The 22870-nt window shown below is 36.0% G+C and overlaps 2 protein-coding genes and 1 long non-coding RNA gene across 3 annotated transcripts; all 3 read left to right on the top strand.

Moving 5' to 3' along the window:
- Positions 1-189: 189 nt before the first annotated feature.
- LOC141649145 (uncharacterized) lies at positions 190-9385 on the top strand. The gene is made up of 7 exons (XM_074457841.1): positions 190-243; positions 714-745; positions 3408-3685; positions 3853-3996; positions 5667-6206; positions 6651-7242; positions 7336-9385. The coding sequence occupies exons 1-7, from the start codon at positions 190-192 to the stop codon at positions 9383-9385; spliced, it is 3690 nt and encodes a 1229-aa protein (XP_074313942.1).
- A 4404-nt stretch (positions 9386-13789) lies between these two features.
- Positions 13790-14355, top strand: LOC141646115 (uncharacterized). The gene is made up of 3 exons (XR_012545351.1): positions 13790-13867; positions 14014-14097; positions 14272-14355. It is a non-coding gene; the product is annotated as an uncharacterized LOC141646115 (long non-coding RNA).
- A 4134-nt stretch (positions 14356-18489) lies between these two features.
- LOC141646114 (uncharacterized) lies at positions 18490-20182 on the top strand. The gene is made up of 2 exons (XM_074454164.1): positions 18490-18777; positions 18883-20182. The coding sequence occupies exons 1-2, from the start codon at positions 18508-18510 to the stop codon at positions 20035-20037; spliced, it is 1425 nt and encodes a 474-aa protein (XP_074310265.1). The 5' UTR covers positions 18490-18507; the 3' UTR covers positions 20038-20182.
- The last annotated feature ends 2688 nt before the right edge of the window (positions 20183-22870 follow it).

Genomic DNA, 22870 nt, shown 5'->3' with positions numbered 1-22870 from the left:
ATCTACCTCACATGGGTAATACTTGACCCGTCGTAAGCTTGCGACGGATATGCCCGTCACAAGCTTGCGACGGATATGCCCGTCACAAATGAGAATTTGTGATGATAATAATGCTCATAAACTTTGGAAAGGAATAATGTTCATTAGTATTGAACATGAATGGATTTAGCGTCTTGAATTAGTTTACTCATGGCGATAGATAGATCTGGTAAATTATTCGAGTTGTCATTTCCTCTCTCTTTGGTAAGTGGGTGAGTAGCTTAGAGATATATACTCTAAGTATTGAGCACGGTTCTTTGAACCTTTGACGATATTCGAGTTGTCGTTTCCTCTCTCTTTGGTAAGTGGAGCCTATGTGTCGAGTTATGTTTACAGTCCAGAGTGACCAAGGTTATTAAGTTATATGTTATGAGATTGGAATTGATATTGAGATGGAAATATTGTTTCGCGGTCTTACCACCAGTTCACTCACCCCTTGTACTTGGCTTAGGGACGACGATGAAAATATGATATTGGTTAGTTGGAGTATTATATTATGAGACGGAGTAATATTTAAGACGAGTAGTGAGTTCATATCTGTTTAGTTATGGAGGTGAGATATGAGTATTGTATTAAATGAATAGTATGGAGTAAGTTTGAGTTTGAGACTAGTTATCGGGGTGTGTTTTCATTATTCTGTGTTTATTTTTATTTTTACATGTCTCTGTTTCCAGGCCATGACTAAAATTAAGCTGCTTCTATTGAGGTATTATCTATTACTCAGCTCCCCGACTGACGTGTTTTCTCCCTTCTGGGCTACTCATCATGGGGGTAGTTCCTTTCTGCCTAATAGTTTCTTTTTCAGGTTGCTTCCGCTGCAGTTCAAAATAATTTTATTTCAAGACAAGATTTTATTTAAATACTTTATAAATTTTAGTTCGTTTTATATATTTTATTTAAAGAGACATTTTGTAATAAAAACTTTGTATATTGATTATAATATCCCTGTATTTTGGCCAGTTGATGTTGAGATATGACATGTGAACAATAGCGAGATTAAACTGTTGCTTTATTATTATTATGATGTATTTTATCCTGGTCAACCTCGTGGTTGACAGTGTATTCGTGAACACCTATGATGAACCGTAACTGGGGAGCATATTTGACAGGTACTTGAAACTGATAAGCTGGGAGCATGGGTGCGTGAGGATTGGACAATGGCTTAGGCATCTAGATCATTTAATTAGATAGTCTCACTTTATTTATTAGACTTATTTATTTAATTCCGCCACAGGTTTTTAATTATTCATTATGCAGTTGGACTAATGTAATAAAGCCATTGATTTGATTTAAAGTTTACTAAAGTACTTTGGGTTGTTTAGTTTGTATCATTTACCTCGGGCAACCGAGATGGTAACAGTCCTATTTATCTAGGAATGTCTTGCTAAAGGCTCTTAGATAAATGGGGGTGTTACAAAGTGGTATCAGAGAAAAACGATCCTCAGGCCTAACCAATGAATATAATAATGAATTTAGGACGTGTCTAATAAAATGAACCCGAGTAGAGACTGTTAGGAGCCCTTTTAGCTTAGGATGAGAAGGTACTCTCACTCCGAACCCCGGCCCTTTCAGTTTTGAACCGGTTACCTTGAGAGATGTTGAAGAGTAGGGAAATTTAAAATGAATATTGTTTATTTTCTTAGGAGTCATTGTTGCCTTGGATGTGTATTGTTTTCGTTGATGACCGAGGTTACGGGACGTAACCTTGATTTTAAGGAGAGTGAGATGGATGAAATAAGGATTTGATGTTTAATTATTTTGATCATGAGCATGAAAGTAATTGTCGAATTGGTATTGATTATGTGATTGGATGATTATAGTAGTATCATGTCTAGCGGTATGCGGTTATGTGAATCCCGAAACCATGCTATTTACAATATTATGAAATGATTAAACTTGTGCTAGGAATGCTTTAGAGTATATGCTAGTCGTGTGTGAAGTATGATGACCAAATTGTGTTACTAAAAGTATAGGAGGGTGTTAATAAGGGTTTATGATCTAGTAAAAAGGAATGTAGAAGCTGAACCTTATTTGTCAGATTTTACCCCTATTTGATTTAGTTGCCGTTTGATCTCTGTTAATCGTCTAAGGTTGAAATTTTATGAGAGATAACCCAGTGATTTAGATTTCCAATGATGTTGGTCTCATGTATAAAAGTTTTACGGTTTGGGAGAAATAAATAATTTAGTGGATAGTGGTCAGAATATTCCTGTACAGTTAAGTTTTCGACAAACGATTTTCTAAAATTTCTCATTTAATTTGTACTTAATATTTTTAACTAATTCTAACTGAAATGTTTAAAAGATTCATTTATGTTTTCAAATTCATAAGCCATGTTGCAAGATAATATTTTGACATTTAATAGTGATTTTTACAATTTGACCCAAGTTTTTGACAAATTGTTGATCAGTTTCTGTTTGGACCAACTGGATTGTAAAAATCTTTATAAATTTTTTATTCGATATTTGAATTCGTTTCTTTTTCTCATGTTTTTAAAACTCTTTATATATTTTGTAAAGTATAAAAACTCCACGTAGAATGTAACGGTTATTTAATTGTGTGTTTTGAAAGTTACAGCTTGATTTTGATTTCTGAAAACGCGAGTTTTACCAAAGTTCATTGTAAATGCTTTATCGATTCTTAACCTATAATAGTTGAGAGATAGGAATAACGATAGGGGGACCAAAGTAGGGGTAAGATAGGGTACAGTTTACTACACCTTGTTTTGAATGTGGATGCATATTGTTTTAAAATGTTAAGCCATCTTTCCTCGGGTAGAAACTTATGTTGTCTTGTTTTACTTTTATAGAACCATCCCTCCAAAGAGATCTACACCTACACCCTCTACCATATCCCAAGAGCATATTGACCATTTGATATCTATGAATGAGGCTTTGACTGCGGCACTGAAGGCTAAGGGGTCAGTTCAGGATCCAACAAAGATGAGTGTTAGTATCGTAAGACACAACCCGACGAAATATGACAGATTAGGTGAACCATCTTTACTTGGGGATTGGCATAGAGAGTTTGACAACCTTTTTGAGTTGTTGGGTTATTCTGCGGAGTTGCAAGTAGATCAAGCTGCTTACTATTTGAGGGGAAAAGCGGGTTTGTGGTGGAATCGTAGTAAAGAGGGCATAAGGGAAGCTTGGAGGGAGAGTGATGTAACCTTTTATCATTTGGAAGGGTTTCAAGGAGAATATGAGAGCTGTATTTGTACCAGAACATATTAGGAGTAAAATGAGAGCTGAATTTGATTCTTTCAAGATGACTGAGGAGATGACAGTAGAGACTTATTATAACAAGTTTATGGAATTGTCAGAATATGTAGCTGATTTTAATTTTAGTGATGAGATGTTGGCACTCAGATTTAAAAACGGATTAACAACCAGTATTAAGAAGAGGCTTGCAGATGGTCAGCCAAGTACCATGGATGTTGTTTATCAGCGAGCTGGACACGCAGAGAGGATTGCAGATATGTTTAGGGAAGAGAGGAGGGAGAAAGAGGAGAAGAAGGGAAAGAGTGAGAAGAGAAAGGATGAGTCTTCTAGTGAGAATGTTGGGAGTAAGAAACAAAATTCTAACCAATATCACTCTTACTTTGCTAATAGTGCACCGATGGGAGGAGTGAGTCGTGAAAGTGATGGTTAGTCGGTGGTTAGTAGAGATTTTGTTGGTAGTTGTTTCAGGTGTGGTAAGTTGGGACATAAGATCATAGATTGTAGAGTAAATTTGGGCAAGCAAGGCTGCAAGGGGGTGGCAATGGAAATGGAGGTTATGGGAATGAAAACTAAAGGAACTACCAAACTCCAGTACAGAGTGTAGGGAGCAATAGAAATGCAGGGCAATGGAGTACCCAGAGGAGCTACAACAATAAGCAAGGCAATGGAGGTGATCAGAGTAATGGTGGGAAGACATTTGGAATAGCTAGTACAGTACAAGGGAATGGGGAGAAGGGTAACTAGTATTGGTTGAGATGATTAGAGTCTTATCATTTATGTAAGTATTTACGTTGTTAGTAGTTTTAATAAAGTAGTAGTCGTTCCGAAACATTGGGACGAAGTTTATTTTTAGGGGGTAGAATGTGACACCTCATGTTTTGAGTTAATTTTGTGATACATTTTCGTGTTTTAAGTTTATTTTGTGATACATTTTGATAAGTATGATATGATTTGATAATGATTAAGTAAGTTAATTGTGTTGCAATGATAATGAGTTGAAATGGCAGTCAGATGTGTTGATGGTTTCATGAGACTTTTGTAGCATTTTTGGGTGCTTCGGGACGAAGTTCATTTTAAGGGGGGAAGACTGTAATACCCCGTAATTTAATGAAATCCATGTAACTAATTTACGTAATTCTAATAATTAATTAAATATGTTATAATTAATAATTGTATACAAGACGGTAATTAAATAATAAAATAATAAAGCAAGCCGGGAATTGGATTGGGTCGCAAATATGACTTAGGCCGTATGTACCCGTGATTTTAATAGTAGTAATAATAAGAATCGTATTTGTATAATAATAATAATAATAATAATAACAACAACAACAACAACAACAACAACAACAACAACAACAACAACAACAACAACAACAACAACAACAACAACAACAACAACAACAACAACAACAACAACAACAACAACAACAACAACAACAACAACAACAACAACAACAACAACAACAACAACAACAACAACAACAACAACAACAACAACAACAACAACAACAACAACAACAACAACAACAACAACAACAACAACAACAACAACAACAACAACAACAACAACAACAACAACAACAACAACAACAACAACAACAACAACAACAACAACAACAACAACAACAATAACAATAATAATAGTAGTAGTAGTAGTAGTAGTAGTAGTAATAATAGGAATAATAATAATAATAATAATAATAATAATAATAATAGTAATAATAGTAATAATAGTAATAACAATAGTCACAATAGTAACAATAGTAATAATAGTAACAATAACAACAATAACAATAGTAACAATAACAATAGTAACAATAGTAATAACAACAGTAATAATAATAATAACAACAAATAATAATAATAATAATAATAATAATAATAATAATAATAATAATAATAATAATAATAATAATAATAATAATAATAAGTTGAGAAAGGAGTAATATAATAATAATAATAATAATAATAATAATAATAATAATAGTAATAATAATAATAATAGTAATAACAATAGTAATAATAGTAATAACAATAGTAATAATAATAACAATAATAATAATAATAATAATAATAATAATAATAATAATAATAATAATAATAATAATAATAATAATAATAATAATAAAAATTATTATTATTATTATTATTATTATTATTATTATTATTATTATTATTATTATTATTATTATTATTATTATTATTATTATTATTATTATTATTATTATTATTACTACTACTACTACTACTACTACTATTATTATTATTATTTGGTGGAATGTGAATGGGTATCCTTTGGTTTTCAAGCAGTGGTCTCCTACTGTTGCTGAAGAGCTAGATGTTGTTTCCTCACTCCTGTTTGGGTGCTCTTCCCTAACCTGGACCCTTACTTTTGGTCCAAAGCTGCCCTAAGCAAGATTGCAAGTTATGTTGGAAAGCCTATCTGTGCTGATGAGCTTACCACTTCTAAAAGCAAAATTGCTTTTGCTAGAATTTTGGTTGAGGTAGATCTATCCAAAGAACTGCCTAAAGGGATGAAACTTCAAACTCCTTATAGGGGGACAATCCTTCAGAAAATTGATTATGAATGGTTACCATATTTTTGTCACACCTGCAAGAAAATTGGGCATACTAAGGATAGGTGTGCCAAAAACAAGGTTAAGCAAGCTTATAAACCCAAACAACAGGAAGTAGCCCCTGTTGCTCCCCCCCCCCAGAGTGATAAACCTACCTCTCCTGTGCTGGTTACAACAATAGTGAGTCCTCCAACTCAGCCTAGAAGGAAATCAGGTGGACTTGTGGCTGACCCAGTTATTTCCTGTCTGGAAAATAAGTATTCTGCCCTGGCTGACTCAGAGGAACCTGTGCTGGTTCAACTTGATGTAGATCAGGGGAGGGTGCATTTGGAATTTTTACAAGTACAAGTTGTGGAGATAGATCTAGGTGGTCTTCCTCCCCCTCTATCACCTTAATGATTATTACCTCCTAGAATGTGAGAGGGATAAATGACCCCCTAAAACAGCAGGAGGTTTTAGGCTTCTTGCATAAGGAGAATGTTGACTGTGGTGCTCTTATTGAAACTCATGTCAGAGCTGATAAATTCCAAGCTATTTATAGAAGGAAGTTTGCTCATTTTTGTTTGATTACTAATTACCTTTCTCATCCTGGAGGAAGGATTTGGGTTCTCTGGATACCTGCTACTGTGTATCTAGAGGTCCTTAAACAAGGAAAGCAGTTCATTCACTATTCTTTACTTCATATTGCTACTCAGAGGAAGGTCCTTATTACTTTTGTTTATGCTTTCAATAGGGGAATTAAAAGGATTGAATTGTGGGAGATGTTAAAAACTCTTTCTGGTGGGACTAACTCTCCCATGGATTTGTTTAGGTGACTTTAATATTACTCTTAATTCTGATGAAAAACTAGGGTGTGTCATTCATGAAAGGGAGATTCAAGAATTTAGGGATTGCTTAGACATCTGTGGTTTATCTGACCATTTTTATACTGGTGGAAATTATACTTGGCATTATAAGCAAGCTAGCTCTCCTAGATGGGCTAAATTGGACAGATTGTTGGTCAACTCTCAATGGTCTCTCAATATACCTACTTCTACTGTGGTTTTTCTCCCTGCTGGGGTTTCAGACCATGCTCCTATGGTTATGAAAATCCCTTCTGCTGGTTCTCCTCCTAGACCCTTCAAATACTTAAATTGTTGGGCTCTCTCCAACGGTTTTCATTCTATGGTCTCTCAGAATTGGAATATTGGTACTAATGGAGGCAGGATATATTCTCTCTTTTCCAAACTAAGAAGTCTTCGTAGGCATCTCAAAGCTCTGCATATTGGTGAATTCTCTGGAATAACTAGGAGAGTGACTGAAGCCAAAGCTAAGCTCCTTGCCTGTCAGCTGGATCTTCAGCTTTCTCCTCTAGATTGTTCACTGTTGATTCAAGAGAAGGAGCTGCTTAACTCTTATGTGAAGTTGAAAGCTGCTGAGATATAAGTTCTTGCCCATCGAGCTAAGATCTAGCATCTTGACCTGAATGATATTAATGCTAAATTCTTCTACGCAAGCATTACAGCTAGGAAAACTAGTAACACCATTGGTACTATTAAGGATGCTCAGAGGAATTGGTGTACTCGGCAGCAGGAGGTTTCCACTGCTTTCCTTAGTTATTATCAGACTCTGCTTGGGGCCTCTGAGAAAGTGGGGAAGCTCTCCCCAAATCTCTTCACTACTCACACTTTGGTTGATGTCTCTCATTTGGAAGCACCTGTTATAAGCCAGGAAATTGAAGCTGCTTTGTTTTCTATTGATAGGCACAAAAGTCCAGGAGTGGACGGCTACTCTTCTGGGTTTTTCAGGGATATTTGGGACATAATAGGTACTGATTTCCAGGATGCTGTGCAAGAAGTTTTTAGGAGTGGTCATATTCCAAGGGCAGCTAACTCCACTCTCATAGCTCTTATCCCTAAGGTGTCTTCCTCTAGTTCTGTAACTGAGTTTAGGCCAATCTCTTGTTGCACAGTATTCTATAAAACTGTGAGCAAGATATTGGCTAATAGAATGAAGACTGTTCTCTCAACTATTGTGGGTCTGGAGCAGGCAGCTTTCATTGAAGGGAGGGACTTATTTGACTACTCCATGTTGGCTCATGAGTTAGCCTCCAAATATAATAGAAGCCTTATTACTCCCAGGTGCCTCCTTAAAGTGGATATCAAGAAGGCTTTTGATTCTGTTAATTTGGACTTCCTAGCGAGCTGTCTTAATATGTTTGGATTTCCTCCCAAATTTGCCAAATGGGTGCTTGCTTGTGTGACCTCCTCTCACTTTTCTTTAAGCATTAATGGATTCTCTACTGGTTTTTTCCCTGGTAAACAAGGGCTTAGGCAAGGGGACCCCCTCACTCCTTACCTATTTGTCCTTTGTATGGAAGTTCTCTCTAGATTGCTTCGAAAGCTACCTTCTCATCCTGGGTTCTCTTACCACCCCAAGTGCGTACAGGTCAATTTAACACACCTTGTTTTTGCTGATGACCTCCTAGTCTTCACTAGGGGAGATTTGCCTTCTGTCCTTGCTGTTGCAAACTGCCTGAAGACTTTTTCTATTATTTCTGTACTACAAGTTAATCCCATGAAGTCTAACTTGTATTTTGGAGGGGTCTCTAAGTCAGTAAAAGACATGATCCTAACTTCCACTGGGCTTGTTGAGGGGGACCTACCAGTTCGTTACCTTGGCATCCCTCTTTTCAGTTCCAGGCTTACCCACAAGATGTTTCAACCTATGCTGGATAAGATTAAGGACAAAATTTCCTACTGGGCTAATCACATGCTGAGCTATGCAGGTAAAGTTACTCTCATAAACTCTGTGATTTTTGGTCTTCATAATTTTTGGGGTGCTAGTGTTCTTTTACCTAAGGGTGTGGCTAAGAGAATTAACCAAATGTGCAAGGATTTTTTATGGGGTATTAAAGATGGGGATAGAAGGCTTGTTTTTAAAAGTTGGGTAAGCTTTTGTAGGCCACATAATGAAGGAGGGATTAACATTAAGGAAGTTCTCAGTTGGAATAAATCTCAAATGCTGGTATGGATGAGAAAAATTGTTACTGATGCTCCAAATATTTGGGTTAAGTGGGTTAAAGCTTATATCCTTAAGGGGGTCACAATCTGGGACTTCCAGCTAACTGCCGCTTATTCATGGTCTCGAGACATTTTGATACAAGCTACAGGGGATAGGGATGTTGCCTACTCTCTTCTGCAATGTCCTGATTATAAGCAACAATTCTATGATTTAATAAGAGAGAAGGGTCCTGCCTATTCCCAGTATAAGACTCCGTGGGATACATTTAACTATCCTAAGAACACTGTTATTGGTCTCCTTGCTGTGGAGAATAAGCTTTCAACGCTTGATAATCTTTGTGGGAGGGGAATGGTCCTAGTGAGTAGGTGTGCCTTGTGTGAGAGACATGCTGAGACTGCCCAGCATCTTTTCTTTGAGTGTGATTATTCTGCATCTATTTGGTTGGCTATCTCTGATTGGCTTGGTATTACTTATAGCTTCAAGCTCCATGCCATTTTCTCTTGGTTTAGAACCCATAACAGAGGTAGAAGCCTGTTGAAGTAGCAAAGGAGATGTGCCCTTCTCTGTGTTATCTACCTCATTTGGGTTGAACGCAATATGAGGACTTTCCAGAATGCTGCTCATACTGCTCAGTCATTGTTCAGAAAGATACAGTACCCGGTGTTTGTCCATTCACGGTTTCATGATGAGCTTTAGTAGTTTGGTTGGCTATTTGTATGTCTATTTATATATGGTTTAAGGTGGTCATCCTGGCCTTCCTTGTAGAGATATGTAGGATCTGTACTCACCAAAGTGTTATGCTTAATGCAAGATCAGCTAATATTTCTGCAAAAAAAAAATAATAATAATAATTAGTTTCCTTATAACCTTAATCTACCAATATAAATAGATGGTAAACCTTAATAATAGTCTTTATTATTTATCAAATCTGAAAATAATTCACAAAAGAGAGAGAGGGAGAATAAGAAGGAGAATAGCAAGGAATTTATCGTCTTCTATCGTCTCAAGGTAATGTTCTAAGACCGTCTCATGTATACACCTTTTCTTTGTTATAACTCGTTAACTAGACCATCGTTTGACAAAATAAGACCGTCACCATGACCGTGAACCACCAGGGAGTAGCCGGACCCACGTCACACCGCCGTTGACTGTCATGGAAGGGGGGTTTGACTGGCGTTTATATTGGTGTTTGTTGAAGTTAAACCATGATTGTTACACGGTTTTGACCTCTGTTTCGTCTGACCCATACTTGACTTGGGCTAGGGTTGACTCATGGGTGGTGAGTTGACCAAGGTGGTGGTGTTGGAGTGGTCAAGGGTGGTGGTTGCCGGAATTTCGAAGGGTTGAAGGATGTTGACGGTTTATTAAGGGAACTGTGTATGAATTTCTTAGCTGAACACCTTGCACTCGGTTTGGCCTTGACCAGGGTACGGGGACGCTGCTATTGGGCCTACCGTGGGCCAGAGGAGGCCACAGTGGTGGTCAGTGGTGGCGTGTGGTGTTGTCATTGGGTTTTATTTGGTCTCGTCATGTATATGATAGTTGTTAGTGTCGATTATGTTGGTTGTTGCCGTTGCTTGTTGCTGTCGCGTAGGACATGGGTGTTGGTGGTTCTCTAGGGGCAGTCAGGGACACCTTGCATTGAGTGGGAGATGTAATAGGACAAGAGAATTGGTGACGCACACTTGTCTCAGACAAGAGGGAGATTGTTGGAGTATGTGTCCTCAACATTAGTGCGATCACATATTTAAATCTCATAATAAGAATAAATAAGGGATGATACATTATATAGTCAACTGATCAACATTTATCGGTAACGATTGGCTGACTAGAGTTTGACGTTATTACTGTCGTTTGACAGTGGTGATCAGTTGATCCCTTGAGGTCACACCTATAGGATGGAACTCAAATTATTAACTGATCAAGTATATTTGATACATGTTGATCGATCGCTTATATATATATATATATATATATATATATATATATATATATATATATATATATATATATATATATATATATATATATATATATATATATATAAGTCGATCCTCAAATTGAGAACCACTAAGATAATGAGAACCGTGAGAACCATCATTAAATCTCTACCAAATCTCGATTTGAAAGTTTAGGTGAATCATTTAGCCTTAAGTTAGTTTGTTCAAACACATTATTTGGTATAACTAAACAAAATTTATTGATTTTATTAACAAAATATAAACATAATGTACAAAAATACAATTAGGTATACTAAAATGACTATAGATGCACCAAAACGAATACTGGGTGCATGAAAATTTTTACATGCATGAAATTGATTACTAGGTGCATGAAAATAATGGGCTCTACATGCACGAAAACGAGTTCTAGGTGCATAAAATTGTTAGATACGAGAAAATGGGTAGTCGGTATATGAAAATTAATAAAATGTATTTCGCCTCGATTTGCGTCAATAATTTATAATGTTTGGACCAAGAAATATGTTTTCTAGCCATAAAATTCAATGCCGAATCCAAATATGTCATTATGTTTTTAAAAAAAATTCCGTAAGATGGAGTTCTCACGGTTCTCATTATCTTGATGGTTCTCATAGGATCCCAATTATATATATATATATATATATATATATATATATATATATATATATATATATATATATATATATATATATATATATATATATATATATATATATATATAGAAATTGAATCATGTGAGGCACCCTCCATAGGATGAGGCAGCTGAACCCTTACTAAACCACTGGATCTAAAAACTAATGACGCACTAGATGATTCCACGTGTCCCGTACAAAACCCAATCTAACAAACACAATTCGCCTCATACTCCATCATTTACTTCACTGACTCCACACTCTTCACTTTCTCTCTCTTCATCCCGTCTTCGTCTACAGCTCCGTCTTCACCATTCACTCACATTTCGATCGCCATTTTATCACTCAACCTTTGATCGCCATTATCAACCTAATTTCTTCTCGGAATTAGGTAATTTTGATAAACTAATTTTCAGTTCGATTCATCCCGATTTCATTCCGCTTCCATAACACTAATTTTCGATCAACTTAATTAATCTGTTAAACTTTCGATCAACTAGTTTAATTACTTATTTCCGTTCTTCTTTTGTAGCTTTTGATTGGTTTTTCCACGTTTTCGTATGTACCTTTCCCTTTATTTACTATTTAATGCTTAGATTTCGATTTTTGTTGCTTAATCTGTTAACTTTTGGTCAGAAACTTCTTTTATTAGTTTAATTACTTTGTTTCGCTCTTGTTTTACTATTTTCCTTCACTCGATTTCCATGTATTTCTATGTGTTTCTATTGTGTTCCATTATGCTCGCAATTGAAGCTTCGTTGTTATTGTTCAGTGTTAGTTAGGATCGATTTCATGTAACCTAGGTTTGTGATGAAACACTCATTACAAAATATTGAATAATACCTAAGTTCGTTAGCTTAAATTAGTCTATGCTGTTGTTTCATAGTTAATTTTAGTAGCTTCACCTATATTTTGCGAGTTTTTGGATGCTTGAGTACAAATTTTTGTGTATGTCAATAGAGACAGAGAATAAAGAATTATTGACTCAGGCTGGAAAATATAACACAAGTACACAAGCAAGGCAACTAAGCTAGAAAAACTCACTGGAATAGGCTCAATAACTTTACACGAGTTTGTGCTTGCAGTCTCCCCTTCTACAAAGAGGAAGAAGTCGCTAACACCGATAACTTTATGATAGAAGATCCATGGTAGATCGAAGTTTGTCCAGGCTAGCTGCAGTTGTTGATGTAATACATATCTGTCCAAATTATGGTCATTTAACATAAGCTTATACCTTGTTCAGAGCAAATAAAATCATGTTTGGACTAAAATGTGATGTCTATGTATCGTGTCAATTTGACTCGTAAAGTGCAGCCGGCCAAAGTGAAGTGTCGAAGTAACACGAGCTCAAACTGCAACTAAGTATATCTAATGTTCTTAATTGAGTCATTAGTCAACTGAAACTAGCTGTCATTCAAAAGTCAAAGGCATCTCAAATATGTCAAAGGCATCTCAAACATGTTGTGTTTGCCACTTGATTCAACATTCAGGGAGGCCTTTATCAGATTTCATGGTTCCAGTTTCTCCCTAGCGATTCTGATGTAACCTCTTTACCCGACATTAGGTTTGCGCTACCTCTTGACATATGTTGCAGTCCTTCTCAAAATGTTGTTACCCTACTCTTGTTAACAATACTTATTATCGCAATTGCCACTGCAAGGCCAGGACAGCGAGATGCTTCTACGCATTAAGTGCTTTCTTCACATCTTCAGTTACAAAAGGAAGGATTTCTCAGCTCGTGGACCAACTCTTTTGTGGGTCCTTGGGATCCTTCTCAAGGGACACACAACCCTGGTAAGGCATAACCTCCCTCCATGCCTGCCTTGTATTAGTTGTATACAATACAGGTTGTTTTCTTCTGGACCGCTCTTTACTAGTCATTTCATGTGCACAGATGAGAAAATTAAACTATGGCTTTTTCTTCTTGGCCGATATTTGTCCATTCCTGAGACTGCTCAAACTGTTGTTTCTGGATTAAGAGGTACCTCCCATTTTTGGCTTATGTTTTCTTTTTCTTCCTTCTCTCTTATCTGTTTTTTCTACTGCTGCCGGTTGCTTTTATTTTGATCTCTAGTGGACTCCCAAAAATTCACAATCCTGTAACTATCGAGTATGATGAAATAAAGTGGAATGGCTCATGATATTGATTGCGCTTCTTATAATATGTGTTTCGTTGTAACACAAGCTATTCTTCATACAATTTATCAATTATGGTAACACAGGCAGGAACCTCGAGCCATTGGGCTAATGTCGTTGTTTGTATTAGCTTTATTTTACCGGTGCAGCTGTCATAACAATTTCCTTACAATGTTTCTTGTTTAAGTTATTGCCTCCGGGCTTTGGGTGTCTCCGGGTGACTCTGAAGAGGTTGCAACTGCTTTATCTCAAGCTCTAAAAAACCGGCTAGAAAGGTTGTTATCCTCACAGTCTGTCTTTCGATTTTTGTTACATTTCATGTCAAGAGCCAAATTTTTTCCTTAATGTCCGTTAGTTTTAATGTTCTTAGTGGATAGTGGATACTCTTATATCCACATCTAACGTTTTTCTTCTACTCCAGAGCTCTTATGGAACTCTCTTATGTGAGGTTCAGAAATGTATTTTTAAGGTATCGATCGTCCTCACACAGTGAAGAATTATTCAGGTTTGTTGCAAGTTTCAAACAAGTTTGTTGGCTTTATTTCATGCCACTGCATATATGCTGGATTAAATTAAAGGTCAAGGTTACCTATTTGATCAATAATTCTTGTAAACGGAGGGGATGCTACATTTGTAGGAAAATTTCAATTGAATTCATGTGGTATTCTTATGTTTGTAGGAAAGGCCAGCCAACAATTTAGTTTGTCTTTGCTGCAAGTGAAGATGCTATCTTTGTGCATGCTGTATTATCAGCAAAGTATGTGATGCCATCCTTTCTTAATTCATATTTATATTTACGATACGTGAATGTAATTTTTTTCAACTTAGAGCTAATGTCATCATATATACTGTGTGAGGGTGCATTATACCATACTTTTTTTTGACGTTTCGCAAGCATGTACGAACTCTGTCTGGTGGAGATATTGAAAAAGTGATGAGGCTCTCTTCAAATAATACTAGTCAGAGATTTCCTGGTTGGTGCTCCTTGAGTCCTTGTTAAACTGCTCATTTCGTAGGTTGTCTTGCTGAAAGAAGTTTCACTGTTTGATTCAGACTTTTTTGTTTTCCCATAAATACCAGCATCGGGTAATCACCTCTTTGACTCCTCAATACTTAGCAGTTGGAAGTTAGAACCTAGATTCACACCTATAGAAATACTTCAGTTTTCCCATAAACTTGTGGCATATTCCTAGTGTCAGATACTTGTGGCGTAGTCCTAGTGACATAGGTTATAGTATGCTCTAATCTGACAACTATTGCAGGATTGTCATTGCTTTTGTCTTTTAGTTTTATTCTATGTACTGATGATCTAATATTGCATTTCCCTGGTCTACCAGTACATATCTCTTATGTCCTAGCAATTCTTTTCACAGATTAAACTGGGGAAGCATTCCTTGCAGGGATTATAGGGAATGTTTTTTGTTCCTGTTTCTTGTTCAGATTTATGATTGCATACTCTGCAGTTAATACACTTAAATACTATGGTTGGTATGTTTTGAAGTTGGATGAGTTTGCTACATGACCTGCCATCGTTTTGAACCAATCATGTATATGCACACAACAAAATTTTAGTCCCAACATGATCTGGGATTGGTTAAATTGAATACAAAGGCTTCAGTCACAAGATTAGGTCTAGGGTTCACAAAATTAGGTTCAGGATTCACAAGATTAGCTCCAAGATTCACATGATTAGGTTCAAGATTCACAAAATTGGGTTCAGAGTTCACAAGATTAGACCCGAGATTCACAAGATTAGGTCCAAGGTTCACAAAATAAGGTTCAAACATAGACCTGATTTTGTGAAACCTGGACTTGATTTTGTGAAGCTTGGAGTATATTATGTGAACCCTAGGCCTGATCCTGTGAAACCTGATTTTTGCAAACATAGACCTGATTTTGTGAAACCTGGACTTGATTTTGTGAAGCTTGGACTAGATTATGTGAACCCTAGACCTGATTTTGTGAAACTTGATTTTGTCAAACTTAGGCTTGATTTTGTGAAATCTAGACTTGACTTTGTGAAGCTTGGACCCGGTTATGTGAACTTAAGACTTAAATTGGTTAATTTCCTAGTAAGAAATAACTATATGAGGTTGATGTGTCATGTTTCATGTGTTTGTTATTTGTACTGCACTGTTTGTACTTATCATCTATTAGCTCAAAAGGTAGAGCATTGTGCTATTGCGCAAGGTGTGGGTTCGAGTCCCACATAGATGAATAAATATAAATATACGATTATAATATATTGGGTTTTTTGATAACTGCTACCACAAGTAAACCATTTTTTGAGAACTGCTACCAAGGTAAAAAAAAGTTTAAAAAATGCTACCATAATTCTTGCTTCGTTAAAAATCCAGTACCAATTCATACCAAAGCTCAGTTTTTGAGATGAAAAGACAAAAATACCCCTCTTTTTTACCTTCCCTCTTCTTAACAATCAGAAACAAACTTCCTTCATAAGCTTACTCTTTCATCTTCCTCACCTTATGAGTTCATCCATTTACTCTTTCATTTTTCTCAAATTAATCTACTCATTTTCCAGAATTTAACCTAACATTAACCTTCATCACTTTACATTATTAACCTGGAGGAGCCCCTTGTCGATATTTTCTACTCTTCATTCTCAGGTTCGCATTCCTTCTTTACTCTTTACCTTCAATTTTTTTATTAATTTCCCTTAGTTATTTGTTTATTAGATTTGCCTGATTGAATTGTTTATTAGATTCCTGAATTGAATTGTTTGTTAGATTCCATAAAACCGTAAACCCTAATTTTCGAATTTTCAATTGCTTGAAATTTGTTCCATTGATTAGTTTAATTCAACTTTTGTCTTTGTTATCACTTTAAACCTGATTGATTAAATAAATTTGTCTAATTTAATGGGTATTCTTCTAGAAAGTTGATAGCTTTATTTAATATCCTACTGTTTAATTTTAGGATGGATACCCCTTTGTATATTGATGTCAGACTTCATGTTGGTGGGCGTTTTGAGTCTATTTCTGGAAAAACCCAGTATGTTGGTGGTATCCTTGTTTTGATGACTGGTATTTTGAGTACCAAACTCACTTACTGCATGATAGTTGATGAAGCAAAAAAAAAAAGGTGGGCCAGGATGTGAGTGTCTTTATATGGTTTAGGAGACATGGTTTGACTTTGAATTTTGGGAGAACACTAGTATTAACTGATAGGGATATTCCTGATGTGCTCAAGTCAAGGGATAAGGACAACAGGGTGGACTTTTATGTCACCACAAGGGTTATTCCCTTTGCAACTCCAAACATGAGTTCCCCTCATAAATACAGAACAAAATTGGTAAATGAGCTAGATAAGATTGATGAGCTCATTGGACAAAAAGCTGGGCCTTCCAAAAAGCCATCACCTAAAAAAAAGCCCACTTCTAGCAGCCCATTTAGAAGGAGCCCTAGGTTTACCAACCACATCTATATTCATGATTCAGATTAGGACATCCCTCTTGACATACCACCATTACAGGTTATTTACCCAACAACATCAAATACACCATTCAAGATACCCTCTAAAATACCATTTCAAATACCCTCAAAAACAGCATCAAAAATACCCTTTAGAAGACCTGTGACACCTACTGTTTAGGTTCAAGGTGTTGGTTTTGCGTCTGGTTTAGGTGGGGTTAAATTTGTTGATGTTGGTGGATCTGGTGTTGGTGAACAGGGTGTACAAAGATATACTGTAGGTGGTGCTGGTTTTGGAGTGACTGAGCAGGTGAAGAGTAGTGTGCCAGTTAGAGGACCTAAAAAGGTGAAGGTTAGTGAGGCAGTGAAGGGTAGAGGACCTGAGAAGGTAAATGCTAGTGAGGCAGTGAAGGGTACTGAGGCAGTGAAGAGTACTGAGCAAGTGAAGTTCACTGAGAATGTGAAGGGTAAGAAACAGGTGGCTGGGAAGGAGAAGGGTAAAAAGGAGGTGACTTTGAAGGTGACTGAGAAGGGGAAGGGAAAACAACAAGTGGTTGGTAAAAAAAATCTTAAAAAATGCAAAGCTGCAAGGAAACCTGTACTTAGTGAAGATGATGATGAGGAACAATTTGTAGTAAGTGAAGAGGAATCTGACCTTGCAGATTCAGATTTTGAGGTTCAGGAAGAAGACCTTGTTGCCGAAGATCTATTTCAAAAGACAGAGGATAAGAGAAAAGGGGATAAAGGGAAAAGTAAAGCTGAATTTTTAGAAGAGTTAGAGGAGGAAGTTTTTGAATCTGATGATGATTTGAGAAGCCTTCAGGGTTCAGATGATGAGGGGGGTGGTGGTGTTGTTTTCAATCCTGCCACTGACTTTAAGAAAAAGGTGAAGTTGGACACTAATTTGCAGTTCACTAGTGTTGAGGTATTGAGGCAAGCACTGAGGGCTCATGCCATTGAAAATAGGTACGACTATTATTTTTTACATAATGGTAAAGCAAAAGTAATAATCTACTGTAAGTACAAATGCAAGTGTCCATGGGACAAGGTAAGAAGTAAGATTAGGTGTGTGTGTCACAATTTTCTGTGTCCATTTAAAGTATATGCCACAGCATCAAATAATAAGGAGTTTATGGTGATTAGAACAATGAATTTGACCCATAAATGTTCATTTAAAGGAGTTACTAGGAAACTCTCTTCAGAATATTTAGCTGAAAAATATCTTGAGGATTGGAGAGAAAATCCTGGTTGGGATTTGTCTAAATTTGTGAAAAATGTTTATAGGACAATGGGGGTAAAAATTAGTTATTCCCAAGCATGGTTAACTAGGGCTAGGGCAAAACTAATGATTAATGGTGATGGGGCTGATGAATATGGTAGAGTGTGGGATTATGCACATGCCTTGATCACCTATAATCCAGGAACAACAGCCATTGTTGTTGTCGACAATGTGGAAACCCCCCCCCCCCCCTCAATTTCAAAGAATGTATGTGTGTTTGAAGGCTTGCAAGGTGGGTTTTTTGGCTGGTTGTAGGCCACTGATTGGTGTTGATGGTTGCCATCTTAAGGGCCCATACCCAGGCATGTGTTTAGTTGCTGTCAGTATGGATGGTAATAACAACATCTATCCTATGGCATGGGCTGTGGTTGAGGTTGAAAATACCCAGACTTGTACTTGGTTCTTGAGCTTATTGATGGAAGATATAGAGAAGGTGGATGGAGAAGGGCTGACTATAATGTCAGACAGACAAAAGGTTTGTACACTTTAATTTAATTTCTACATTTTTCTTGAGCTTATTTATGCAATTTATTATCTACATTTTTTGTATTTTGATAACAATGCTTTATATTTTGGACAGGGGTTGTTGGAGGCTTTTAATACTGTCACTCCAAAGGCAGAAATAAGGTTTTGTGCAAGACACATATGGGCTAATTTTAAGTTGCAATGGCCTGGTACACTGATGAAGGAGTCATTTTGGGCTGCAGCTAGGGCATGTTCAAGGGGTGAGTTCCAAAAGGAAATGGAAGGAATCAAGTTCTTGAATAAGGATGCACATGCATACCTATCTGCCATACCAGCCAAGCACTGGTCAAGACATGCATTCTCAACTACAAGTAATTCCAACATGTTGTTGAACAACATATGTGAGTCATTCAATGCAGCCTTAAAAGAAGCCAGAGATAAGCCTATTATTAGCCTTATGGAATGGATAAGAAGATATGTCATGAAAAGGCATTATGATAAAAGGACAGGAGCTGCAGGGTTTGAGGATAGGGTAATGCCCTTTGTAACAAAGTATTTGAAGTGGGTTGATAATGAAACCAGATTTTGCACTTTGATCCCTGCATTTGGTGAAGAGTTTGAGGTGGTTCATAGAGGGAAACAAAAGGTTGTTAATCTCACAAATAGGACATGTACTTGTAAGACTTGGGAGCTAACAGGAATTCCATGTCCACATGCAATGATGTGCATAACAGACCAAAGACATGAGGTCCTAGACTATGTTGATGAGGCTTACACCAAAGCCACTTATTTGAGAGCATTTCAGCATCCCATAGCAGCCATACCTGGATATGAAGACTGGGAGAAAGTTGGAGTCACATCTCCTACACCACCACCATTCAAAAAGCTGCCTGGCAGACCTAAGCTAAAAAAGAGGAGAAGAGAGGTAGGAGAGGGAACTAGTGAACAGCCCAAGAAAATGAGGCAGATTAAAACTTGTGGCAAGTGTGGCTTGAATGGCCATAATATGAAGACTTGTAAGAACCCTCCAATGAGTCAAGAAAAGGAGAAGGTGACAGCAACAAGAGGGATGAGTAAATCAGCCTGGAGTGCCAAGGTAAGAGATGGTGTTGCAAGAAGGAAGGCAAAAAAGCTACAAGATGCTGCAATGGTGGCTGCACTTTCTGGCCCTTCATTTAGCCAGCAACCAAGTGTCCAGGAGAGTCAAGCTAGTGTCAATCATGGAGCACCTACTGCAAATTCAAAGAGGAAGCTAGCTTTTGAGGACTGATGATGGACTTGTAATGCTTTTAGTTATGTTTTGGTTTTTGTTGAACAATTATGTCAAACAATTAAGTGTTATTTCATCATGGGTTTGTAAGACAATTTAACAATCTACTTCAATGTTACTTGGTTTAATTGTCTCTTCTCCAAAAGCTTTTCCAATTTATTTGTTACTTGAACAAGGACATCAAAAGAAGTCAAAATTGAATCAACATGTCTATTTTGAGCAACATTTGAACAGAATATGCAACCCTCCTTTATTGATGATAGGTTTTTCATGTTACATTAGAAAATTGCCCAAATGATTTTATTTGAGCTGCTAAACCTATCAAGTACCATTTGCCTTATAAGCTATCTAAGTTACAAGCTTACAATTTTAATAGAAGGCTAAGTAAAACTACTGAAAGGCAAACAACAACAACAATCCATTTCAACAATGTTCCACTGCTCTTCATATTGTTGTTTTGATTAACCACGACCTCATCATCATATGCCTTAATTTGCCTAAGAATGGCAGTGGCTTCCTTGAGCTTCTGATTCTGCTCCAACAAGTGTGCATTCTCACACTTAATCATCATCAAATCACATTCTAGTACCTTCTTCTCCAATATCAACTGATTAATTGTGTTTCTTTGCCACTCTATTTGTTCTTCATCATACCATCTAAAATACCCACATCCATGAGTTGAATTAGGGTTTGAAAACTTGCACTTAATGAATCTTCTTCCAGGGTTCTCTTGTGTCCATGACTTCAATAAGGCTACTGTAACCCCACATCTACACTTAATAGCCCTGTAATTGGACTCGGAATAGGAAGCCCTAGACATTGCTGCTGCTGTAAGAATAAAATAACATAAACCCAGATTTCGCAAAACCCTAATTTCAGAACGAGATTTAAAAGTAATAATTAATGGAGTAGAAGGAGAGAGAATGAATGAATTGAAAGGAATTATTACCTGATAATTGATTAAAAGAGAAAGATTCAATGAATAGCTTCAATTGAGGAAATACGAATTAGGGAAGAACAAAGGGTATGAGAAATTGAAGAAGAATTAATGGAGTTGAAGTAATTGAAGTGTAAGGAAGTGAAGAAGTGAGTATGTTATAAAGATGGGGGGAAGGGTATAATAGGTATGGGAAATATAACTTAAACTAAACATTTGAAATGAGTGGCTGAGATTGATTCAAGTAGGCTCGTTTAATGAATTGGTACTGGATTTTTAACGAAGCAAGAATTATGGTAGCATTTTTTAAACTTTTTTTTACCTTGGTAGCAGTTCTCAAAAAATGGTTTACTTGTGGTAGCAGTTATCAAAAAACCCTAATATATTTATCAATGTTAAAATATGTCCAATCTCACTTGTTTATGTGTTAGATTCACAAAATCGGGTCTAGGATTCACGAAATTAAGTCCAGGTTTCACAAAACCATGAAGTAATTTGGTGAGGCCGGTCGCCTCGCCATAATTAACGGCCTCACCGGATCCGGCCTCTCTCTCTCTCTCTCTCTCTATATATATATATATATATATATATATATATATATATATATATATATATATATATATATATATATATATATATATATATATTGACAAGTTCTCCTAAGTCCTTAATATCTTTTGAGTCCCTAAGTCTTTATTAGGGCCCTTGGATTAGGAGAATGGAGAATGGAGATTTGCCTACTTTAATCCCACTATAGGCGTGAAAAAAAAAGGAAATAGGTTGAGGAGGAGAGAGGATGTGTGTGTAAGTACTATTGCCTATTACCCACTGTGCACACACAAACACATGCATAATCATTCAACAACCTTCCTCAACACAATTCTAAACAAACTCCACCAAAACACAATTTGAAAAAAAACTCATCTTCCTGGCGATAATTTAGAGCAAATCCTACTTTCTTCATTTATCATCTTCCTTTATTATCCTCGATTCTCAGAAACAAACAACAAGACCAACGTCCAACGTAAAAAATGACGGATTTGCAAATGATTCCATTTGGCCATGGTAATTTTTGGATTGTTTATTTATTTTCTTCATTCAAAGTTAGGTTATATATTATTTTTTTATCAAAACATTAGGTTAAATATGAACAGTTGCTTAAATATGAGGAGGAAGTGTATTTTAGGTTATTTTTGAAGCTTGTTTTTTATTATTTGAAATCTGTAAATCCACTCTTTTAACATGAACTCCATCATTATAGAGTTCAACATCAACTCTGTGAATAAGAAGTTAAACTTCTCGACGTTGGAGTTATTTATCTGGTAGAGTTCAACATCATATTTCAGTTTCTTATTTGTAACAGTGAATATAGTATCTGCAACGTGTCTGTAAGAAGACGAATAAAGTGTAACTGTAACATTAAAAAGTGTAATTATAATGGTCGTAAATGTAATTTTAACTAAAAATGGTGTGATTTTAAGCAACAAAAGTATTATTGTAATTATTATGGTAGATTTGAAATTCAAAAGTGTAATATTTGTACCTTTAATTGAAATTTTAAAAATTGTAATTATAACAGATAAAAGTGTAATTTTAACAGCTAAAATTGTTATTATAACAGACAAAAGTTCTAAATTTGTAAACAGTAATTCTAATAAGAAAACATATAATTTTAACAGAGAAACGTGTAATTTTGACGAGTAAAAGTGTTATTGTAACAGACAAAATCTGTAAGTTTTAAAACTGTAATTCTAATAATAACAAGTATAATTGTAACAGATAAAAGTGTAATTTTAACAACCAAAGGGTTTATTGTAATGTAAAAGTCAAAAGTTTTTAAACTGTAATTGTAATAGTAGAAAGTATAATTCTAACAGATAAAAGTGTAATTTTAAC

This window comes from Silene latifolia, chromosome 3 (genome assembly GCF_048544455.1).
Source record: "Silene latifolia isolate original U9 population chromosome 3, ASM4854445v1, whole genome shotgun sequence".
Lineage (NCBI taxonomy): Eukaryota > Viridiplantae > Streptophyta > Magnoliopsida > Caryophyllales > Caryophyllaceae > Silene > Silene latifolia.
Note: the sequence above shows the minus strand (reverse complement) of the source record. Positions and strands in the feature narration are given on the sequence as shown.

Excerpts from the sequence above, each read along its gene's own strand:
- LOC141649145 (XM_074457841.1), top strand. The coding sequence starts at position 190 with ATGGCGATAGATAGATCTGGTAAATTATTCGAGTTGTCATTTCCTCTC. Across the intron at positions 244-713 it reads TGTCATTTCCTCTCTCTTTG|GCCATGACTAAAATTAAGCT; the intron begins GTAAGTGGGTGA and ends CTCTGTTTCCAG. Across the intron at positions 3,997-5,666 it reads ACAAGGGAATGGGGAGAAGG|CTGCCCTAAGCAAGATTGCA; the intron begins GTAACTAGTATT and ends TTTGGTCCAAAG.
- LOC141646114 (XM_074454164.1), top strand. The coding sequence starts at position 18,508 with ATGTATGTGTGTTTGAAGGCTTGCAAGGTGGGTTTTTTGGCTGGTTGT. Across the intron at positions 18,778-18,882 it reads TAATGTCAGACAGACAAAAG|GGGTTGTTGGAGGCTTTTAA; the intron begins GTTTGTACACTT and ends TATTTTGGACAG.